The sequence below is a fragment of the Sus scrofa genome, chromosome 8 (genome assembly GCF_054392235.1).
Source record: "Sus scrofa isolate SSC_HxYL_T2T_F1_AM1 chromosome 8, Sscrofa_HxYL_maternal_Yorkshire_Landrace_v2.0, whole genome shotgun sequence".
Taxonomy (NCBI): domain Eukaryota; kingdom Metazoa; phylum Chordata; class Mammalia; order Artiodactyla; family Suidae; genus Sus; species Sus scrofa.
This window is the reverse complement of record NC_139390.1, coordinates 10,338,216-10,363,505: the sequence shown is the minus strand read 5'-3', so window position 1 is coordinate 10,363,505 and position 25,290 is coordinate 10,338,216. Positions and strand designations below refer to the sequence as shown.

General features: G+C 35.9%; 1 protein-coding gene across 13 annotated transcripts in view; it reads right to left on the bottom strand.

Moving 5' to 3' along the window:
• Nucleotides 1-25,290, bottom strand: part of CPEB2 (cytoplasmic polyadenylation element binding protein 2) — a 70,575-nt gene that overhangs the window by 40,742 nt on the left and 4,543 nt on the right. For 5 of the 13 annotated variants that reach the window (XM_021100320.2, XM_084970695.1, XM_084970693.1 and 2 more), the window contains 3 exon segments: nt 24,724-25,005; nt 23,871-23,960; nt 15,444-15,534 (listed from right to left, as the gene is read on the bottom strand). In XM_021100320.2, coding sequence (XP_020955979.1) covers nt 15,444-15,534; nt 23,871-23,960; nt 24,724-25,005 — 463 coding nt within the window. 13 annotated transcript variants of the gene reach the window in all.

The following is a 25,290-nucleotide window of genomic DNA, read 5'->3' as shown; positions in this document are numbered from 1 at the left end:
ATTCAAGCAAGACCGCCAAGAAAAGTAAACTAAGTAAAGCCTTAAGCCTAGTTCCTCTTCCAACGACACTCAACTTTCAATTGCCACATAATTACCCTCTAATAGGTTCACTGTCCATGTTATTTATTCCAAGCACAGGTAACAAGATATTTTCATTACTAACAGTCTTTTGACTTCTTGGCTCTGAATGGACTTAAAAGGCACACCTCATGTGGAAACTTCAAAAGAGAGACATCTATTTGAAAATAGATATATGTATATATTTGTAAATATGTTTTGAAATATAAATCTCCAGAGGACTATCTCTCAATATAACTATTAAAATACTCCAAAATGAAATATGCAAATTTAGAGAGAGTTAAAAATCATCCAGTGAGGCCGTATAGCTCAGGGGTTAGAGCACTGGTCTTGTAAAAATTATCCAATTACTTTTCCTCTACCACAGGGAAATACTAAGACATTTTTACAATTTAACTTCTACAGTTATATCTCACACAAGACAGTATTAAAACTACTTTCATTAAGAACCTCTCAACTGATAGCAACAACTAACATCAGAGGGCTTATGATGTGCCAGGAACTTTTCTACGTTCTTTACAACCAATTATTTGCCCTCATAACAATCCTGTGATAAGGTACTATTATCTTTTTGCCACAAAAGGTTAAATAGCTTGCCCAAGGTTATACCACTTGCAGGTGGCATTGGCAGGATTCGATCCAGGCATATTAGTTCTACACTATGCTATAATGCCTTTCTAGCTAACGACATAATCTGGAGAAGAGTATGCATGGTTGGTTTTAAGGGAAATTCATCCATTAAAAAAAAAGTCACAGAATTAGTATATATGAGACAACTTATATTTTAATATAGAAAAGAAAAAGAAAAAAGCCACACTGCTATAAAACCAATTTCTCCCTGTTGTCTCAGAGGCCTGTGGCACAGACTGTAGACTAACACCTGTTCCTGTCAATACTTGGACACAGAAATGGGCAGACACAGGACCACCCAGAGAAAAAAGTAAATTCCCCAGCCTTCCTTATAGTTAAGTGCACCTGTTTGTCTTAAGATCTGGCCAATGGGATGTGAAACAAAATTGGTATATGTCGTTTCTGGGAATTATCCTTAAAAGGGAAGATTTTCCCTTTCATTTTTTCCCCGCTTGCTGAAATACAGATGCAATGGCTCAAGTGAAACAGCCATCTTGGATCACAGAGTATAAGCTGGGTATGAAGGATAGCAGAACAAGACAGGAAGACTCTAGATCTATGTAACTCACAATATCACTTCTAGGAGTGTTACATTTATGTAAAAGAAAAAAACTCTATTTTGTTCATGCTGCTTATGAGTTTTCTGTTAAACCAGAAGAAGCTAACCTTATAAATAAAGTCCTCCAGTAATGAGTTTAAGTAAACTGATTTTAGGTAACTGGGCTATGATTATTGTGAAAATATGATAAAGTATAATAATTTAATGATGGTTTTAACATATCTATAAGCAATGAGTATAAAGTAATGAGTATATACTATCTCTTGGTACTTTTTCTTTTACATTATAATACTATAAAATTTAAAATAAATAATTTTGAAAACTACATAGTCTTAGGCATCAGTGAATAACTAGAGTATCTAAAGTATCTTAAAAATTGTCTTAGTCTATTCTGGTTTAAATAATATACATAGTATATATATAAAAACAATTCATGTTAGTCATTTTAGATGTTTCTATTAGAGCACCAAAAAACAGAAATATGAAAACTGTATACTGCTTATCAACTGTAAAGACAGATGACCAGTTACTAGAATCTCAACAAAGCAGTAAAGACCTGCAACAAGCTAAGCCAATATTAAAGACCATTCACATATATATCACACATATATACATTGAAAAAAATATGTATCATTGATATATATTTCAAAATGTGAGTACTTCCTCCAAACTAATTACCTACTACCAATAATAAGAACTTATAAAATAGTGATAAAAGTAATATTTCTCATTTTTCCTTGGGTTTAAACATACTTTTAAAATTATAGAAATACAAATTAGAAATGATAAAATGAAGCAATCACTTCCCCAGCATCTCTTAATGTTTGTGTATTCTCAAGGTAAAAATCTCCAGGTAACAAGGAGGTCTCCATTTGATGAAGTATCATTTTATTTCCTTTCCCAAATTCCATACTATCTTGGTTCTCCTCTATCAGCTGCCACTCCTTAAGTTTCCTTTGCTGTATTCTCTTCCTCTTCTCAACCTTCAAATGTTAAAGCCCCAATATTCAGTCCTTGGACTTCTCTTTCCACACTGCCTCCCTAGGTGATATTACCTACTGCCAATATTCATATATCATCTCTAAGCAGATGACCTGCATGTTTCTGTCTCTAACGGCAACCTCTCTACCCCAACCCTGTATTTCCCCAGATCAGCAGATAGCACTTTCTCCCATTAGTTTGCTTATGCTGAAACCTTGGGTTATCTTTCCTCTCCACTCTATTTGATCTGTGTTTCAATCTGTTAATTGTTCGGTGATTCACAGAGCCCAACCTGATTGCTCTTTACCAGCTCTGCTGTCTCCTGAGTCCAAGTGCTCCCCATCTCTCTGCTGATAGAATAACCTAAGAGTCTAGCCTCCGTTCAGTAACCTGTGTGATCCTTTTAAAGCCCAAGTCAGCTCATGTTGCTCTACTGCTTAAAACTCTCCCACACTTTGTTTTGTAGCTCCTTGTCCTCTACCATTCCAACAACACTAGCCTTGGCTATTACTCACACATGCCAGGCGTACTCCCATTTCAGGATCAGTCTATTCCCTCTTCCTTCTGTTTGAAATGCATTTGCCTAGATATGATCAAAGCCTGCACCTCACTTCATTTAGGTCTCTAAGAGATGCCATCACAGAGACCATCCTGACCAAAGGAACAGCTTCTTTCTTTCTCTATTCCCTTGACACATATTTTTTTTTCCCTTCATAGTACTGATTTCTATCTCTATCTGTCACTAAAATAGGACTTTGTCTTTTTTTATTCCCTACTATAACTCTAGCATCTAAAACACAGCTCAGTATATAACAGACTCTCAAATATTTGTTAAATGGATGATTGAAATATCTCATCTACTCATGTGAACAATGAGCTCATCTGAAGCACACACCTAAGTATATGTTTGTATGTGGGGCATAGAAAGGACATGCTCTCAGTCAGTGGGAAAAAAAATCACAGAACAAGCCGTTATCAGTTCATTTCTAAACCCTTTAAATATGAAGAGAGGAGGGAAGAAGACAAGTGTTACTTTCTGCTCTTTGCTAAGATTAATTTTTCCCTTCTCCACAACTGTTTCCTTTTTTATTTTAAATGATTTTTATTTTTTCCATTACGGCTGGTTTATAGTGTTCTGTCAATTTTTTATTGTAGAGCAAGGTGACCCAGTCACACATACATATATACATTCTTTTTCTCACATTACCATGCTCCATCATAAGTGACTAGCTATAGTTCCCAGTGCTATGCAGCAGGATTTCACTGCTTATCCAATCCAAAGGCAACAGTTTGCATCTATTAACCCCAAATTCATAAAATGAATCTCTAAAGCCCCAACAGTCATGGTTAATGATGCCAACCTGTTCCTCATTAGCGATGAGAAAAATGCTAAAGAACAATGCCACACACTCTGCCAACTCCTTTTCATAGAAAAAAAAATTAAATCACTTATTAGAATTATAAAGAGTTGGAGTTAGAATAATAAAACCAATTAATAAGAGAGGCAGTACAGTGAAGTGGTTAAAAGCACAAACTCAAGAGCTATTAAATTCCACCACCTACTAGCACTGAAACTTGGACAATTACTATTATTAAGCCACCACCGTCATCCAACTGTAAAATAAGGGTAAATACCTACCTTTAGCTGTGAGAACTAAATAAGTTAATACATACATGTAGAGTCCTTAGGCAGTGCTTGACATAAACCAAGTGCTCAATAAATGATATGTATGGTGTGTTATATATTGTATTCATATGTTAAACACACACACACACACACACCCTTAAATGAAAAGATCTAATACTTCCTTTTCTTGTGCTTTAAATAAAGCATTGCTCCCACTGGTTTGGTAGATTGTCTTGTATTTTTTTCATTATCTACATTTCACCTTTACTTTGAAATCCAGTTAGAAAAAAAAAAATGGTTCATAGGAAGCCTGGTAAAATCCACTCAGAATGTGGTCATTACCAACCTTGAATAACTCCAATCTCTGCTCAGATCCAATGGGCAGGACAGTCATTCCTGACCTCACTCCCAAATCTCAATGCATGCCTCATAAAAGCCTAAGAATAAGATCATACAAATGTAGAAAAGACCCTTAGATCCAGATCCCAAGAAAGCAACAGAATCATTCCTTCCCTCCGTCTAATAAAAGACATCAATCTAATTAAATTTCCAGGAAAATTAATCTAGTTAACTACTCACTCTTAAATCAGCATCCCTTCACAACTTTGTCACCTAATAATTATTTATAACTTTAAAAAACTTTTATCCAATTAATACTACAAAATATTTTAAGAAACATCAAGGAACACAGAATATCAAAAAGTTTATTTCAAGTAAAGTATAATCACGTTAAAGACAAAAACAACAAAAGGCTAAACTTACATCATTAATCATCTGATAAGGTATTATCAGTAGGTTATTGCAATAAACCTAGTACTAATTGATATATGCAATCAATGTTAAAATCAAGTTGCACTACTGGTCACAAAACTTTAAATTGTAAAAGAGTTTTTATTAATGAAAATAATATTAAGAACAGCAAATGGGCACTTGAACATACCACTGGCAGTATAACTGGCATGAAATTTAAAAATAGTAGGCAATATACGTCTAGAGCCCCAAAAACAAATGTATTAAATCTATTCTACGGAAACAAACTAGAAAAAGTCACTGATTTTTATTTAAAAACTGAAATACCTAAATGTCCAAATGTTGGGCAATGGTTATACAAACTATTTTATATGCACGTAAATAATTTTTAAAAGTTCTAAATGAATATTGATAAAAATAAATTACTGTAGAAATGTGTTTAATCATTCACCCAATAATTTGCTGAGACCCTTCTATTTGCTTGGCACTAAAATAGACACTGATTCCAGATAAAGCAAAAATGGGAGGTGGTCATTGCTCCCATGACACACTACCATGTGAAGCGATACATACACTGAAAAAAAAAAAAAACCTGACTGAATAAAAAATAAATCATAAAGGTGCTCCCCTGAAAAACAAATATGGTTCTTTAACGATCTTTACCAAATTAACCTACCATTGACTAGGAGTGTTAGGGAGGCTTCGCCAAGGAGGTAAGGGATTATAGAGACTTCCAATTAGCATGGAGGACAGAATACATGTGCTCACCTCTGCTGCTTTCCAAAACCCCTAAAATAACAGCATACAAATTTTAAAGAGGCACAACCCTCATTAGGACAAAGAGACTGGACAGGATGACAGAAGAATCCTATCAACATGTTTGGAAGCTGTGAACATGAATGGTTGACTTTGGGGACCAGAAATCACTGGAGGCACTGAAAGCAAAACTGATGTGCTCATGGAGAAGATTATCTAGAAACAAGCCACTTACCACGGCAGAAGCCTAGAAAGCTCCATAAATAAGCAGTTCCGGCTATCACTGAGAGTAGATATGGGGTAGAACTCAAAACAGGAAGACTGATGATTGCCTGCTGGTTTTTCATGAACCAGAGAGACATGCAGCCCCTTTGTGGCTCTTTTAAGAAGGCTATGAGCCAGGCCTACAGCTCTCAGGCAGAAGAATGGAAGACATACATCCAGGGCAATTTCCCAGACCAAAAGAAAAGACCTGAATACACATATTGTGACAGTTCCACCAGACTGGTTTACAGTAATGCTTACTAGATTATAAACCCCAACTACATACACAGAGTTTCCAATCTCCATCTTTGCAAGTTTAAAAATGAAGGGTCATGGAGTTCCCGTCGTGGCGCAGTGGTTAACCAATCCGACTAGGAACCATGAGGTTGCGGGTTCGATCCCTGCCCTTGCTCAGTGGGTTAACGATCCGGCGTTGCCCTGAGCTGTGGTGTAGGTTGCAGACGCGGCTTGGATCCCGCGTTGCTGTGGCTCTGGCGTAGGCTGGTGGCTACAGCTCCGATTCAACCCCTAGCCTGGGAACCTCCATATGCCGCAGGAGCGGCCCAAGAAATAGCAACAATAACAACAACAACAACAAAAAAAAATGAAGGGTCAGCAAAGGATCATAAGATATTTGATGAAAGTCTCCAGCATGAGGGAAAAAAAGAACAAAATCAAACAAATAGAAAAGAGGAACTTGAAAGAAGCATAGACAATACAATGAACTGGAAAAATAATCTTCAAACACTATAATAGAGTGTTTAAAGATAAGCACCCAAAGAAATAGAATCAAAGACACACAATAGGAAAGTTCTGAGAATTTTAAAAAGAAGGTCTTTAAAAGTTATTTAGAGAAAAATTTTGAAACAAAAAAGAAATCATTAGAAGGGTTGAAAATAAGAGATGAGGAAGCTTTCCAAAAACAAAACAGATAAAGCAATGGAAATTAGAAAAGCAAATTAGTATAGGAGGTTTAATATTTCAGGAAAAGAATTTAAAAAAAGAGGTAATATAAAAAAATAGAAGGGAAGAAATGATAAAAAAATACCAAAACTTTCCAAGAACTGCAGGAAATTAATCTCTGAATTAGGAGGGTGCCAATGAATATGAAGCTCAGGAAATAAATCAATTCAGTGGAAGGAAGGAAGGAAGGAAAGGGGAAGAAGACAGGTTGGTAAAGCCTCCCCACCACCATACACTAGAAGACCCATAATTCATTATCATGAAATTTGAGAACTATAAGCTTGAAAATATTCTAAAAGGCTTCCAGTACAAAAAGCAAAATTTAAAAATAAAAAAGGCAATTAATCATACAAATGTATAGGTTTTAGAACAGCATTACCTTCAATATTCTAAATTACTAACATAAAATTCCATACCATTCAATCATCTAATACAGAGTAAACATGTTTTCATACATATGGGTCTCAAAATTTATATCCCCTCTGAAGGAAGGTACTGTAAGACAGGCCCAATAAAACAAACGTATATGGAGGAGTTCCTGCTGTGGCACAGCGGGTTAAGAATCCAACTGCAGCAGCTTGAATCTCTGCAGAGGTGAGAGTTCTACCTCAGGCCGGCATAGTGGGTTAAAGAATCTTGCATTGCTGCAGTTGCAGCAAAGGTTGAAGCTGCAGCTCGGATTCAATCCCTGGCTTGGGAATTTCCATATGCCGCAGATGCAGCCATTAAAAACAACAACAACAAAACAAACAAACAAACAAGCACATGGAGATCAGGACATGATTTCCAAAGGAAGAAGGAATTCCTGGGATTAGGGAAGTCCCAATATGGAAGTTATGGCAGGCTACAGGGGAAAAAAAAATTAATCTAGATGATTATCTGATGTTTTTACATGTACTGAGAAGCTTCAGAAGTCTATAAATATATTTTGGGATGAATCAGTGACAAGTACTTAGAAAATTCCACAAACAAACCAAAAGAGACAATGACCAATTTCAAGAAGAAGAAAGCTATGTGAAAAAGAAAATGCCATAGTACATAACATATGAAATTCATCTATTAATAATATTTGCATTATCATAGTAATTAATATACCCTCTGATTTAAACAAAAGTTGTCCTAAAATAGTTTTGAGAGGACAGAGCAGGGAAAACACTTGGGGGTATGGGTAAGCCAAAGTAGACAGTCAACAAATACTACCTAAAAGGTAGGAAATACAAAGCATAAGCCTACTACTTATAAATAGTTACATGAAGAACTGGTGAAAATAAAGTTGAAAGTGGCTACATCTAAGGAAGAGGAATCAGAAGTAGACAGAGAAGAATGGGGGAGAAGACTTCTGCCTCATGGCATTATTTAACTTTCTAACCTATATATATATATACATATTTTTTAAAATTAAGTTTTAAAAAGTTAACCAGGTTGGAAGGAGGTAAACTTTTAAATATCTCAAATATCGTAAGCTGATATATTTAAAAAGAAAAGGTTAGAAAAATTATACACCAAAAATATCAAACATGGTTATTTTAGCTTGTGGAACTGTTGATAATTTTAAAACGTTTTTCCAAACTTCTTTTGGTGAATGAATACTACTTTTTGTAATAATAAACATTTCAAAAGAATAAAGTCCTATACTCTGAAGGAAAACCTTCATTAGAGGTTCTCAGATACTCTTCAAATACCATAAAGCAGCTAAAATTCATAAGCCTCATTATCCTATGTACTTGTTTTTATCACTGCAAATTCTATACAAAAAATACTTTTTGCTGTTTTTTTATTTTCAGTGTCAGAGTTATAAGCCTGTATTTAAAGTTCTAGGAGATGCTTTGTGGTGAGTAACAGGCCACTAATAAACAAAAGTGTGCTCAGAATAAATAAATGTGATTTTAAGGAATTTCATGGTCATTTCTGCATGATGGGTATTAGTTTTTTAAAAAGAAATCACACAAACAATAAATGGTAGAAAGGGTGTGGAGAAAACAGGACCCTCCCACACTGCTGGTGGGAATGTAAACTGGCACAACCACTGTGGAGAACAGTATGAAGGTTTCCCTACAAAACTAAATGCAGAACTATCAGCAGTACAACTCCCGGGCATATATCTGGAGAAAATCATAATTTGAAAAGATACATGCACTCCAATGTTCACTGTAGCACTACTTACAATAGCTAAGACATGGAAGCAACCTAAATGTGCATTAACAGAGAAACGGATAAAGAAAAGTGGTACATAAACACAATGGAACAATACCTAGCCACAAAAAAGCATGAAATAATGCCATTTGCAGCACCCTGGATGGAACTAGAGATTCTCATACTAAGCGAAGTCAGACAGAGAAAGACAAACATCATATGATATCATTTATATGTGGAATCTGAAAAAATGACACAAATAAACTTATTTATAAAACAGAAACAGACTCACAGACTTCAAAAACAAACTTAGGGTTACCAAAGGGGAAAGGTGGAGGGAGGGATACCCTTGGAGTTTGGGATCGGCACATGCACACTATCACATATCTGTGATAACTGATATGGCGGTGGATATGTATATATGTATAACTGAATCACTTTGCTGTACAGCAGAAATTAACACATTATAAATCAACTAGACTTCAATAAAATTAAAAAAAATAAGGCAAAAAAAAGAAATCTCAGTCTGTTGTAACTCAAATCATTTAGATGTATATTCAAAGATGCTTGGAAGAAACAACAATTCAACTACATTTTAAATTTAGTAATATTTTTGCTAATTAAGACAAATACCTAAAAAGAAATAAAACTTTAAAATCGCTATCCATGATAGCAATATTTCCAATAAGTTTTCTAAAATAAGAACGTGTATAATTATATTTTTGAAATTTCCTCTTCAATCTGCAGATACTTCTAATGACAGAACTTAAAAACTCTTGTAAACTGTCCTTTCCTTAAGATGAAATAAATTCTGAGTAGTTGAGGGGTAAATGTATCAGGTATATCACAACAGTGATTATCTCTTAAAGTCAGAATACATTTAATAAAATCACATGGCTTCTATATAAGTTATTCCAAAGTTAATGATTTTTCTTTATCAAAGGCCAGTGATCTACAGGAGAAAGAATCAATGAAGTAAAAGGGAAATAATATGTAAATTCTACTTACTCCTTTTTAAAATAAAAACTGCTTTCAGTTTTTATTTAAAAACTGAAAGCAGGAGTTCCCGCTGTGGCTCTGTAGTAATGAACGGGACTGGTAACCATAAGGATGCCGGTTTGATCCTTGGCCTTGCTCAGTGGGTTAAGGATCTGGCCTTACTGTGAGCTATGGTGCAGGTCACAGACATGGCTGGATCCTGTGTTGCTGTGGCTGTGGCACAGGCTGGCAGCTGCAGCTCTGATTCCAACCCTAGCCTGGGAACTCCCACATGCTGCAAGTGCAGCCCTAAAAAGCAAAAACAAACAAAGCATAGAGAGCAATCCATTCTCAATTATCTTTTTTTGAAGACTTTCTAATAAAATGACTTCCATCAATAATTTTTTCTGGCACTTGTGCAAGTTTTGACTCCAGGAAACACAAGTGGCTAAAGAACAGCAAAACTGGTTCAGAGAAGAGCATACCTCTCTCTGTCAGAGGGAATCAGCGAGGGGTGAGAGGAGCCACGGAACAACTTTGACTTCGCAGATGCGAATGGTATCAGTTTTAGTTTTCATTCTGCTGTATTTAAACAGATACTATTCAAATTTTTACAATTCTTGACAGATGTCTTCGATCTTGTTCTCCTATAGGAGCGTTTCTCTAGGTGTGCTCTTTACAAAGCCTGCAATGCACAATCTCAAGGAGCAGGCCCTGCAAACTGCATGTTAAACATCTTCTCTGGGTTTGAGAACCTCTGTCCAGCTTAGAAGTTCAAGTTCCAAAATGTAGTTCTCACACCAGACCTTTAGAAACCTATATAAGTTACTTTGTGACTTTATACTTTGATTTTACAGTAAGGCATGTGAAGAGAATCAGAGGGAAATGAAAATGTCTTCAAGAAAAGAAGCAAGAATTTAATTGGATTATGAGGACCACAGAGCACCTTACAGAAGTCATTCCTTATTTTCTCAGGGGTTATTTTCCTTAAAATAAGCAGAGTTTTTTTTTAATTATTATTTTAGGAATCTTAGAAATAGGAGCAGTCAAGTAATAAATATGATGCTAGACATATAAAAACACATAGTAAACAAAACATTTTAAAGGTATCCACTTCTAAAAAATTATTGGTATTATAAAACCATGCTCTAAATCCTTTTTCCTGAATCCCCCTTAATTTTTAGGGAGCATCAGTGAAGGCATGGTGACTTGATGAAACACATCTTCCCAAGAATTGTTACATAAGCTGGATTTCTTCCTACTGTTCTCAAATAATCTCTTATGGGCTTATTTTGTTTCTTTGTTGCCTTTATGCTTTGGAGGAGGGGGTAAGCAATTTTTGGTAAAAATGCTTACACAGTAAGACCTTTTTTTTGTAAATTGCTGAGGGCAGAAAGGGAAGAGAGCTTAAAAATAATCACTGTCCTGTTCTTTTGTTTAAATGTGAATGAACTGACCCACACATACATAAAAAGATCACTGATTATTTAATGTAGGGAGGCAAATACAAAACGGCAAAATCACAAAATCGAACTTGGTAAAGCGTGATTTATTTTAACCACTAAGACTCCATATTTGTCCTTCCTTAGAAAAGGAAAATATTTGTCAACAATTGAGACAGTCATCAGGAAAATGGGATGTTAATGGTGAGAAACCAGTGCAGAAGAAACGAAGCACATGAGTCAGTGTCCCCCATACTAAGGAAAGCACACAGTAATACGTTAGTGTTCACAATCCAGAGCAAAAGACAGCACATGCGCCCCCCTTCCCACAACACCCCCTCCCCGCAAGAGGGGCAAGTCAGCATCAGGCAGCCCTAAACAAGCTCCGTTCCAGGGCTAGTCTGCTTTCAGTTCCTTATCTATGTCAAGCTCTTAAGTACACCCGGTCCCTTCGTCTAGGTGATACTTTCCCCTATACAAGGTCTCGGCTTTCTTTACCTCAGGTTCCTCCACTCCTTCCCTCCCTGGACACTTTACAATCTCCTTCCACAGTATGTCTAACACTTGTGGTTATATGTATAAATAACAAATAACTGGTATGCATTATAAGCATATATCATATTAGTGTATGACACGTATCGATGTATATTATACATAGAGCTATAAGGCCTCTCTTTCCCTCTACGGCTGTACATTCCACAAGCACAGAGACCATGTCTGTTTCACATAATGCATAGCAGGGTCTTGGACACTGCCTGGGACAAAAGTAGGCACTTTCATAGAATAAAAGGCATTCAGAAGTTCCCTTGTGGCACAGCAGGTTAAGGATCTGGTGTGTTGCCACAGCTGTGACTCAGGTTGCAGCTGCTGCTGCGCAGGTCCGATCCCTGGCCAGGGAATTTTCACATTCCACGTGCTGTGGGTGTGACCAAAAAAAAAAAAAAAAAATACATTCTGAGTTCCACCTTTGGTTCCCATAGTTTCGTATCTTTAGAGCCTTGACAAGACACTTCCTCCTGTTAACGCTAGACAATAAAAACCTCAACATTAAGCAATGGAGGTTCCCTACTGACCTGTAAAAATCATTAGGCTTGTACTGACTGGAACAACCCTAATGACAGGCCTCCAATAGGAGGGTCCTTCTGTTAGAGTAACAATCAGTTATCAGTCACTCCGTAACCTGCCACAGACCTTTCAATTCCAGACATCTGCTTGATTGCTTTTCTGTTTACCAGCATTAACGCCTACCTGGAGTAGTTCCTCTTTTCCTTCAGAAAAGCAGAACCAAATTCATGTTTACTCTCTGCTTCCACCTCCCTGGAAGGCAGCCTCCAGGACGGCCTCCACTGAGCCTTGCTCCTCTGCAGTCCCAGCTCCTGAACAGCAGACTCCTCCCCAACCGAGCAGAGCTGACCTCTGTAGCTAGTAGGATGTCCTGGAAATGACGGTGTGAGAATTCTTCTGAGGCTAAATCACAGAAGACACTGGACATCTGCCTCGGGCTTCATCATCTGCTCTGTGGGGAGCAAGTGCCCCAGCACCACACTCTGAGGACGCTCCAGCAGTCCTGCAGAGAGGTCTACCTGATCAGCTCTGTTCTCCTGACAACAGCCTGCACTAACTTGCCAGCCACCCAAGGAAGCCATCGCAGAGAAGGACCCTCGGATGACTGCAGCCTCAGCGGATATCCTGACTGCTACCTCCTGGGATCCTCATCAGAACCAATCCACTAAAGTGCTTCTGAACTCTAACCCACAGAAACTGCGTAAATGTTTATGGCTGTTTCGAGCTATTCAAGTTGGGGGTAATTTGCTATGCAGCAATAGATAACTAACGTAATCTTTTATCACTCTAGTTCACACAAATCTTTTTAGAAACCTTCACCATTAAAACAAAGGGATACAAAAAAATCCTTTTTCATTTTTTTCAAGTTTAGCCTACAGCTCCCTTCTCTTCATTCATTAGATCCCATAAAGAAGACAAAGCAAACGGTTGGTTTTCTGAAAACATTTTAGAAGGATAAAATAAGATTCATTCTATTTTTTAGGAAAACAGAAAAAAATTCCCTAAACAGAGGACTGGATTTTCTGAAAGGGATGAAAAGATGGGATGGGAGAGATGGGACAGCAGCTGAAGTGATGCCCTAAAGATCAGGAATGGAAAGGAAAGGAAACAAATTCAGGGATTGGTTCTTCCATTTGTCACAACCTTGCTCTAGCAGATTTCATGGAGGCACAGCACAAAGAAAATATGTCATGATCAGAGGGTGGGCAGGAAGATACATAATATGATATCTCAGAAGGCAGGGAGATGTGAACTAGGAATGAAAGGAAGAAAAAGTAAGTGGCAGCGCCGGGGTATTGAGATTTTTTACAAAGGTATATCATGGCAATCTGGCAGAAGTACCAGCCCCATTTCTTTATTTCACATGGAAAAACTTCCTCAAGTGTTTTTAGTTTTTTTCTTTATTCCCTGCCATAATAAAACAGGCACAAAATACTCCAATTAGAAAGTGAGTTTCCGTCACCACATTTCCTCAAGGTGGATAGTGAGCACCTTTCCCCTTTCCCACAGCCAAAGAAAGTTTTCCAACAAAAAAATTTTGAATTCACTTGAGTTTTTTAATTATTAAATTCCTCTTAGTCTTATGCTGCTTCCTTTTTTTTTTTTTTTCCAAAAATCTTCTTTCTAGGTTTCCCTCCACTTTCATTATAAAACAGGCTAGAGAAAAATAACTGATATAACAATGAGGTATTAAGTGTTTTTTCTTAACACTTTCAAAAGGTTTTTTTCAAGGAAGACTGGGAGAAACAACAATGGAAAACTTAAATTATCCACTAGTAACAGTTAACACTGACTATCTTGTATTAAAATTTCTAAGAGTTTTCTTTCTAGGGAAGGCACAGAGGGAAATTCTTCATAATCATAAGCTGCTTGCCTGCTTCTTAAACAGTGGGTACAAAATAAATGCTACTGGAACTGCTGGGATAACAATGTGTGTGTGTGTGTGGGGGGGGAAGACCTCAAATACAGATATTCCAAAAAAAAAACAACACCCATCTAGGCTGAATTTTCTTCACAGGCAACACCAACTCAAAAAAAAAAAAAAAAAAAAAAGTTAAACTAGATTAGTTTGTGAGAATTAGCACTATCAAACATCATCAACTAAGGATCCCTTGAGCTCCTCAAACTCCTTAAAAATAAAGGAATTAGAAAGATTAGAACTACTTCACAAGCAAAATCCAGAGTCAGAACAAATATGTTTAGAATCTGCTCAGTACTGCCAACTCAGCTGGAGCTACCACCTTGCTGCCAACTCTGAAGTTCTAGAGTTTTCAGGCTAACTCTTGGAAGGGAATGCTTACTTGGCTTTATAGAATCAAAAAAAGAAAGATTACAAAGTAACCCACAGTTCTGATTCAATGAGTGATCTTGAGCCAGAACCAACCAGTTAAGCTGCTCCTGAATTCCTGACCCACAGAAACTGTGAGAGGTAATAAATGTTTATCATTGTTTAAAGCTTCTAAGTTTTGGAACTGTTTATTATGCAGCAACAGAAAACTAATACCTCTCATCACTCCAGTTCACAAAGTTTGCTAGATTTTCACCATTTACATAAAAGACAAGGAGATAGTATATGAAGATATAGAAAATAACTACTAACATGTAATGTGCAGACAACTGAAAACAAGTATGTTAACAATTTTGTCATATATGGTTAAATGTAACTATGATAAGGCTGACGGTATAAGATTATTGGGGGCTGATTCTTTTTCCTAATTAGCCCCAACTTTTATGAATAGCTCCCCTACCTCAAAGCCCTTTCAAAATCCTATGATATGACAAAAAGAAAAAAAGAAAGGAAGTTAACCTAGGGTAATTTTAGGCTGGAATCACTGCAAACTGTGAATGTAAGAATCCTAAGAAAGTTATTTTTAAAAAATATGTCTATGTTTGAAAGAGTTCTAGAATAGTGATTATAATGCCTTTAGATCCATTCTTCATCCTTTAGTGAACTGACGAATATCTCCAAACAGTAACTTTTTCTTAAATAACAAGTCAAGAGACATAGGTGTGCATTTCTCTCTGTACAAATTAATATAGAGCTAAATGAGCTACAAGAAAAAAGTATGGCCTGTCACAAAAACAAAGGTTCTTATTATCGAACTTATGACAGAATTTTATGGGTTTTTAGTGCTTATTTTCATGTAAAAAATGATAAGGTAAACAAGCAAAACTGTGGATAATATAAGAAATTAAAACAAAAAAAAGAGTCACCTACCCTTAAGAGGATCATGCTCTGCTCTCATAATATCAATAAGGGAATTTTCCAGAGAGTGCATATTCAAACTGTCATACATTCTACTTCGATCCTAGAAGAGAAGAAAAAAGAAGAATATATTCTATGCAATGTTTTCAAAAGTCCATCATTAATATACTACCCTAAATCCTTTTACATAAAATAGGACATCTGACTAGTAAAATTTTACTGGTCAGTTTATATCCTGAGATAATACCAATAACTAAGGATCTCATGAGCTATAATATCTCTTGTATTGGAAGACATTACATTTTATATATTTATCTCCAAAATCACTTATCAAAAGGAATCTTACTTCATTGGCAGTACTAACACAATACAGTAAAATAATTTCTACTGGTATTGTTCTCAACTTGTAAAGACTTCTGAAATGTTACACACACACACAAAACATTTTTAATTATTATTTAACTTTTCACATATATCTAAGGAATTCAGACACTGACACTTGAAAAATAAATATTTGAGATGAAAGGGCTTAATTCCGTAATGCACCATACTTTAAACATCTATCAAACACTGTATGTTATTTGACATAATAGAATTTCACAGTAATGAATCATAAACATCTTAAACAGTAAAAAAAAATCAAAAGCATGAAATACTAATATCAGGACGAGGACTAATATCTAGAATAGTTAAATCTTGCTCTCTGAAATCCTTACACACTGGTCTCTGCATTTCTAAATCTTCCCTCCCTCCATTCACCTCTGCAAGAAAAGGAAGGTGGGAGAGAAAAGGGTGAAAGCATTCCCATCACGGGAAGTCCTTCTACGTCATCATGTCTCACAACAAAGTCTTTTGCGTCATCGGAAGTTTTGTTTGCTGAGTGTTAAATCTCTCAACTTGCTTTTTACTAGAAAGAATCTCATTTGTTAACACTCATGAATTTATACTGCATTCTGCTCAACCTACACTCAATACACTTGAACAAATATATAAGGGAACCACCAGAGCAAGCCCTGGCCTGTGCCCCCCTAATCGTCAGGCAGCCGGTTCCCCAAATATGTCAGTGCTAACCCTGCCCATTGAGGTGCCTGCCTGTTTGTTTGTTTGTGCAAGTGTATTTAAGTGAGGGAAAGGCAGGGGAGGCTATTTCGAACTCTCCAAAAATGATTAACACAAAAAAAGGAAAGAGAAAAATCATAGAAGTAGAAAAATGTCCCCACAGAAATGAGAATGAGGCACTTCTTAGCCTGGGTCCCTGAGCTTCAACAAGGACGATGTCATCTGTGAGATATACACAATGTTCGGTATGTGTGTGTACACATAACCTTTTTCTGAAAAGATTTGTGGCTTTCATCAGTTTTCCAAAGAAGTCCACAATCCAGAGACTCAGAACCAGTCTTTTAGAGAGCTGAGGAAAAACATAAGAAGCTTTCCTGAGAATATGTTGATTTTTTTAAATTAAAATTGGATGTTTAGAGTTGTGGGCTTTTTAAAGCTGTCAAGGAATTTGACAATGTGAAAAGTAACACTGAATGATGGAAAGTTTGCTGGACCTGGAGGCTGTTACTTGAGCTTTACCATTAATTAGCTATACTGGTACCCCTTACTTATTTTTACTTAAAGACTTCCGAGGTATAACACCCATCAGTAATAGGTGTTCACTAGCACAACGACCTTGACTGGAGAGGGAGGCACAGAGCATCACTGAGCTGTAACAGTGGTTCTCAAACCTCAATGTGCTTCAGAATCATCTGGGAGGCTCATTAAACACACAGGTTGCTGGGATCCGTAACAGTCTAATTCAGTGGACCCTCAGAATTTGTTATTTCCAGTAATTTTTCAGGTGATACTGAGAATGCTGGTCTAAAGACCACACTTTTAAGAAGCACTGAGCTTCTTAACCTTAAGTTACTGAAGCATGTTTAGGTTTTGTTCCATCTTTGAGAAAATAATCATGTCGAAATATATAATGCCTAAAATCCACTTTAAAAATAATGGAAAAGCAAAACACTCAAAGTAGTATGTTATAAATAAAACTGGAACAGAGAAGAGCAATTTTAGTAACATACTCAAATATTTCCATCTTTTGTGCTTCTACTGTACTTGTTCATAACTAATTTGCTGGTCTTTTTGCCTCTGCCACCAAACCTCTAAGTTAATTAGGGGTAGGGACCTTCTAACTATGGAATCTATCTAGCTTGCAAACATTTGCCAAATGAATAGTACTTTACCATAAAACTGCAAGTTCAAGTTTAGCTTGGTGAGGGCAGACTGCACTTTTAAATGGTAATTATAAAGGACTAGAAAGCCTTCTCAGAATCCTCTATGGAAAGGTATTCAAATGTTAAGTAACTAAACTGAGACAAGTATCAGATATTAAACTGACCTCACTATCGACTTGAATTTCCAACCACACAATGAAATGTTAAGTGCTACTATATTCAAAGTTTCAAAATACATTTAAAATAGAATTAAAAAGTGTAAACTGTCATGACAAAAACTGTTCATGTAATTACGCAAAAAAATCTTGAAAGGTGTGCTGTATCATATAGGTTCTAAGATACAGTAATTACAGATACTGTATGTTCTATTTCTCTTACTCTTTGTAAGAGTTTAAGAGAAACAGAACATATTACAGTTCAAGCCTATCTTCTCAGGCTGATGTTCTTCTGAACAGAGTCAGACCACGCCCCATTTTTAGTCAACCCGAGAACTTAATTGATAGTGACTATGACTATTAACACCACCCAGATAATATTTTCCACAGAACTTTCACTTACTTATTTTTGTCCAGCCTCTACCTCCATTCCAAGGAGTAGTCAGAGCACAGTAAAATTAATGTACAATCCCATACATACTGTCAATGGGCCATGGACAGTATTTAAGGTGTGAGGGGAAGACACACAACCAAGCTATTCAATAAGTATCAGTCACTACTATACATCAACTCTGACAACACTTATTCAAAAAAAGCTGCATGGCTTAATACTTCAGCTTTATGCCTATATCCAACTGAAATAGTGAGATGCCCACTTACAAGGTTCCTTATGTTCCTTTGCATATCAAGTCTCGCATCATGAAACAAACTCCTCCTTTAGTAAAGAAAACAGCAAAGCTATTTAAAGACTATTAAGTTAGTTATACTTTATTAAGCATCAGCTGCATCCCACATGATTTTTAAATCACCAAGCACAAAATAGCCTCCAGCAGGCAAAGAGCTCATGATATCTCAAAAATCACTCTCTGCATAATGAAACCTAAAGGATCATGTTCAAAAAATAAAGATAATTCCATTAAAACAAGTCTGGGGATTAAAATATGACTTCTTCAAAAACTCAACAGAACTAAATTTGATTGTAAGATAAACACTCACACATTCTTCCACAATAGGGATATTAGAAAAAAATGTTTCACAAACTGCCATTGGTTCAAAACTAAATGGAAAACCTGAAACCATTTTAAAGTAACCATCAACACAGCAATACTGATCAGCATAAACAAATATGGAAAATCAAGCAATATACTTTACAGTTATTACTACACGGCTCTTTGAAAACAGCCATTACATCTAACAAAAGTAAGAATCTCTATCAGGAAAAGCTTACCCAAGTCTAAATATTAAAGCTGTATGGCAAGGAATCAACTAAATGGCCTTTCAGAAACTGAGATTACACTATCCCACAACAATGAAGAGGCAAAAAACAGAAAACATTGGTGGAAAAACTCAAATGATTTTTCTTTTTGGCCACACCTGCGGCATGTGGAAATTCCCAGTCTGGATCGAAACCATGCCACAGCAATAACCCAAGCTGCTACAGTGTGACACCTCAGGGTCCTTAATCCAATGCACCACAAGATAACTCCTCATTTCTTATATTCTAATACTATTATTTTCTTAAACCCAGATATTTGCCACAAATCCAGAAGCAACAATGAAGCCCTAGAAAGACTAAAAAACATAGAACGGAGTCATCCTAATTTTAAAAAGGATGATACGAGAAAGGTTATAAACGCTGAAAGATAACTAATGTGGTCAACAATGATATAAAATACAACAAACGGAACATGAACTTAAAAGAGCTTTTTTATGGGATATTCTACTTCTGCTTTGATGTATTCAAAACCCTATCCTATTTCAAAAGCGGTGGTTAAGTAGAATCTCTTCCTTTTGACACTGTCTCTTTCCTAAGAAAAAGGAGGTTAATGATTGAAAAAACTTGTATCCTCATATTTGAAGTTATATACCAGATGCTTGGGCATATATTCTTCTGCCTAAGTAGAAAGATCACCTTTATTGTATTTTGTGTTTAGTTTTCCAATTTTTACTTTAAAATAAAAATGCAAAGTTGTATTAACATTGCTCTCAATTTTAAGTATATACTGATTACACATTTCTTTCTTTCTTTTTTTTTTTTTTTTTTTAATTTTGCTTTTTAGGGCCATACCCATGGCATATGGAGGTTCCCGGGCTAGGGGTCCAATTGGAGCTACAGCTGCCAGCCTACGCCATAGCCACAGCAACGTGGGATCCGAGCTGCGTCTGTGACCTACACCACAGCTCACGGCAACGCCAGATCCTTAACCCACAGAGCAAGGCCAGGGATTGAACCCGCAACTCATGGTTCCTAGTCGGATTCGTTTCTGCTGCACCACAACGGGACCTCGTGATTACACATTTCTGATTACACTCTGCTGGTGCACTACACTGAAGGAGCAGCAGATGATGTGCTGCTCTGGGTGTGGCTCTTGAGCTCATTCTCACCCACAGCATTCTCTAGTTCCACACAGATATCCCTCATTCAACCAGCCGGACTTTCTTCTTCTCGGAGGCAAAGAACAGCATTTCCCCCCATCTATCTCAGGGGTAATTAAAGCACTACCACAGAAACAATGAATATACATTCTTGACCAGCCTTTATTCTGATCCTCAACAAAATACTGTAACAGTGATTTTGAAAAAAATTTAAAAAAAAAGGTTAAAAAAAATTAAAAAAAAAAAGGTTAAAAGCCAAAGCTATTCTAGTATCCACAATGCTAACAGAAAATGGAAATGTAAAAAGAAAATAACTGGTGTAAGAATGTATGGAGCACGATTAAAAAACTGAACACTGGACAGGAAATATAAACAGCATCCATTACTCAAGCATGTGTAAGAGATCCCACTCTGTCCCACTTGCAGTAGGTGTGACAATTTGATGACTACCAATGTCCTTAAAAAACTTACGTAGTTTAAGGGCCACAATTTAAGGAATGCTTTATTAAATGAAAAATTGGACTTGGTCTGCTACTATATATTGTTTTTTGCATAAAGTGAATATCTTCTAATAATGCTTTTTTCTGAGAGGTACCCACATTATCATTTATCATGTTGTAACAGCCTGGATATTAAAGATTAGTAGAAACTGTCTTCAATTAATTCAAACTAGTTTATGTAACATGCTAAGGAATTTCAGGAACAACTTCTCTAACAACAAAAGTCAACTGAACACATGCATAATCCTCCTGCTAGAGAGTAGGCCAGGGCTTCACAGCCTAGATCACAATTTTAAAGGCATGACGTTGCTTTGTTTATAGAAAACTGATATGCCATATGTAAACTTGTAAGTAATAACTTCTGCTACTAATATATTTACTCTTTATTTAAATTGTTCAAGTATTAATTAATAAATTTATAGTATATTAAGGTAATTTAGAATTCATACTTTAGAGTATGACTTCTTACAAGGGTAACTAGTTAACAGCATTTTAAAGAGAAGTAATTCTTAAGCCTTAAAGAAATAAAAATCTCTAATATTCACTTTAAAGTCAGAAATGTACACAGAAATTTATATTTGTTTTTAAAATTTTAAGTTTGAAGCTTTTCCACAAAAATAAAGGCCTTTCAAATATGGAAATGTCAACTTGAAAAATTTTATACAACAACTGAAATAAAACTAATCTACAAAACGATTTCTTTCCCACTTATTAAATACAATTACATGTCCAGCTCTCGTAAGGTCAGGTACTAGAATCAAGACTTACATTTTAGAATTTAGTATATTTTAGGCCTCAATCAACTTGAGAATAAAAGAAACCAAGAGTTAAATGTTTTTGAATGTATTTGTTAATTGAAATGTATTAGTATTAGAGTGTGATATATGATGAAAAAAGATCAGAAATTAAAATAATCTCCACAGATACTTAAGTGTCTAAGTATTTTCTATAATTTTAACTTCTGACAACAGTGAGGAACTATCCAACTCTTTAAGATGCCAATTTCAGTTTGTAGCTGCTGCCATATTTCTAAGACCCTCAACTTCAAATACCTCAACCTTTTATGGGAAGACAGAAACATGGTATGCATTTTTATAATAAGTATCCTTAGGGTCCTCAAAGAAGACAATAGCATTGCTTTTAAGAACAGGCTGGAGGTCATACAGCATACCTCCACTGCCTGGGGCCAATCCCCATTTGCTTCCCCCTAATAGACCAAGACTCTTGCATTCTAAAAATAAAGGAGGAGGGAGCAAGAAGGAGGGAGCAAAAGAAATGATGAAAGAAAGTATAAGAGCTGGCTGAAAAGGCCTTGCATGATCTAGTTCAAGGTCTTCCTTTTATAGATAAGGAAACTATGACCCAAAGAGAAGAAAGTTCATAAACTGTGTCATCCAGAGTTGTAAAGATTGTGAGAGGAAGAATAAGAAGATTCAGATTTCAGACCTCCTTTGCACTTTTTCCTTCACCATTCTCTTCATCATCACATCTCTGGTTCAAGAGTGCAAAGGGAATGTCAATATCTCAGCAGTTTACCAAAAAAATAAAAAAATTAAAAAAAATCTTAAGCATCAAAATCCTTTTTCCTAAAATGAATTTATCTAAAATCCTAGGTTATAGATAGGTAAGAGCTTTGAATGAAGTCTAAGTGGGAGGGCTGCTGGCCTTCACCCTGTGGAAGCTCCAGGGGCACCTGTGCAGAGCCCAGTGTGAAAATGTCTCTTTCATCATCACTTCTGCCTACTCTATGGCATTATTCAACCAACTGAAGCCATCTTAACAAGCTAATTTCTCAACAACTGCCCCCCCATCCCCATGGGTCCTCGTGGCAGCTAATCTGTCTTTTTTCTCCATAGGTCCATATCCTTCTCATATGAATACATGAGATTCATCATATACCTCCTCTTGCTTTTTCCTGCAAAGCCTCTTCAAATAATTATGTCCTTTCCCGTCTAAAGGCATGTCCCTTGCCACCTTCAAGATAATTATTACCGTACTTTTCCTCTTCCAACATACCATCTACTAGGCATTTAGGTATTTAATTTGAACACGATAAAAGTGCTACCATAAAAATATCACTAATATGGCCTAACTGAGCCAGAATGAAGAAGAGTAGAAATAGATGGATAGTGTTACAACATTAGCAAGACAATACATTACAAATTACATGAGATGAGTACTTATTTTTAAGTGGAGTTCCTGGCAGGCCTACTTTGGTAAATAGGTAGGACCTAATTAAAACAAGTACTAATGGTTGACTACTGAGGTTACTGCCAACCCTCCAGATTACAATGCTATTTGCAAAGGTAATATTACTCTATTTATACACTCCTTACTTGTAAAATCATTTCATGTTGATAAAGTAACTAAGGATAACATAGCTCCATTCAGTGGACTCCCACAATGGCAAGTCTATGCTCATTCAAACTTGGGCTCTGTAGGAAAGAATCCTCGTATGTGAGGACTGAGTGTTCTATTTGTCCTGTAATAATTCTCATCACCTGGTACCCAGAGTACATTCAAATTTCATCTGCAGGAAGAGAGATAGCATTTTGTAACCACAAAGGACTTGAAGGTAATGCAATTAAGACCGACTTTCAGATTTTCAACTCAGGAGTTTTTCAACAGGAAACTGATCATTTGGAAGAAAACAGTATTTAATTGCAGTAACAAAATTTAGAATAGAGGAATACTATAAAGTTTTTTTTTTTAATAAAGATGAAAAACTGAGCTAAGGGCTTTCTTAGAAATGTATCTCAAGACAAATACAGCAGATTTCATGAAAAAAGTTTTCCAAAAAATTCTGTAAAACAGTCATGAAATGTAAAATTGTATGTTAAATAAGCATATGATTTACACCTAACTGCAAATGATTCCGAAAAGAGATAAAACATGTTCAGTGTGACTGATGTTTAAAGTCAGGTGCTCTTGGGTATGATTCCTTTTTTTCAAAAACAAATTTATTATGTTTAGGAAACACAAAATGATTATGAATTGCTTTTAAATTTAAAATTGAGGCATTTTATATTAAACAAAGTCAAGTGACCCTTTAAAAATAAATTGCTTTAATGCTCTCTGACATATGCTTAAATAGGTATAATTGGAAAGTAAATACTAAATCCTACTCATAATACAAATACTAAACTCCTAGCCAAAATCCTGAAAAATATACACTGTGCAGCCTACCTGGTCTATTCTGGATGTTCCGGCTGCAGTGCACCAACTATCTTGGAGTGAATCTGAGCCCCAAGCTGGCAACTGCAAACTAGATCTCACCTTCAATAGCATAGAAGTTTTCATCAGAATAAGCAGTTCTCGTCCCCATACCCACCCACACAAAAAAAGGAAGAATGAAAAGAAAAAAAAAAAACAATCAAAGTTCTATCTTATATCTTTGTTCCATCCTCTAATGGTTTTAAGGGGAAAAAAAATCTCATTTTAGATATTCATAAGGGGACTTCATCAACCTTTAACATCAACAAAATATTATAAGCCCTGAAAAAAACGTCTAATCATCCAAAGCATTAGGCCACATTTAGAAAAAAATAGTCACGGAACCAGGGAACAAATTTTAATTTGATGTAGAAAGTCCTAATATTATTCTGCCATAATCATACCTATGTTAACTATATTTGAATGTACATATAGCTGATACAGTCAAATCTATGCACAATTACAAAACACCTTAGTTTAGCAATACTGGAGGAGAAACTTATTCTGGTGGCCTATTAAAGATTAATGAATTAAGGCATCCTTAAGGTGCTGCCAGTTAAAAGCTCCAATATGTATTTAAGAACTATACCAAGATTTTCTACATTTTACAAAGCTTATTTTCTATTATGTGTTCTCTAGAGATTTTTTTCTATTCTCAATTTTCTCTGTATAGGTATTTTAACCTTTGATAAATTATATGCTTAAAAGTTAGAGCTTTCTCTCTTTTAATCCATTAATTTTGCTACACTATTACTACCACCACCACCCAGTTTCCTATTTTGAAAGATTAACATTAGAAATAAGGCCATTTACATACCATTCTTACCTGTAAGGGTAAGAGTGTATTACTATTGTTGTCTGTTCTGAACACATTATCTTCAATCCAAGATTTTGGAGTCAGTGATGGAGTAGAGCGCGTGAATTTCGGTGGTGCTATGACATTACCAGAAAATGGTTTCTTCAGTGGAGATATCTGATTCATAGTTCCTGGAATTCCCATGTTTCCAGTTCTACGATGATCTCTGCCATGCATTGCTCCCCAGGACATACTTCCAGTGCCCCAGCCACTGCTCTGATGGTTGCTCCAAGGTGATTGTTTCAGAAGAGGCTGGGGAAAATACATCTATTTAAATAATACGCATTTAAAGAGTTTAAAACTCAAATTCAAATTTCGGCCGGAGCTAAGAATTTATGGTCTTAAATTTATGATTTTTAAAAATGAAATATATTAAGGCAGCATAACATACCTATTTTATAAAAAGTAATAGGCTTGAGATCATGCTTACGAAAATATTCGTTTTATGCTAGGTGACTTTTCATACTCTTGTCTACTATAAATTATAATGTCCACTCTAAATTATAATGAAACAAGAAGACATTTCATGACCATTAC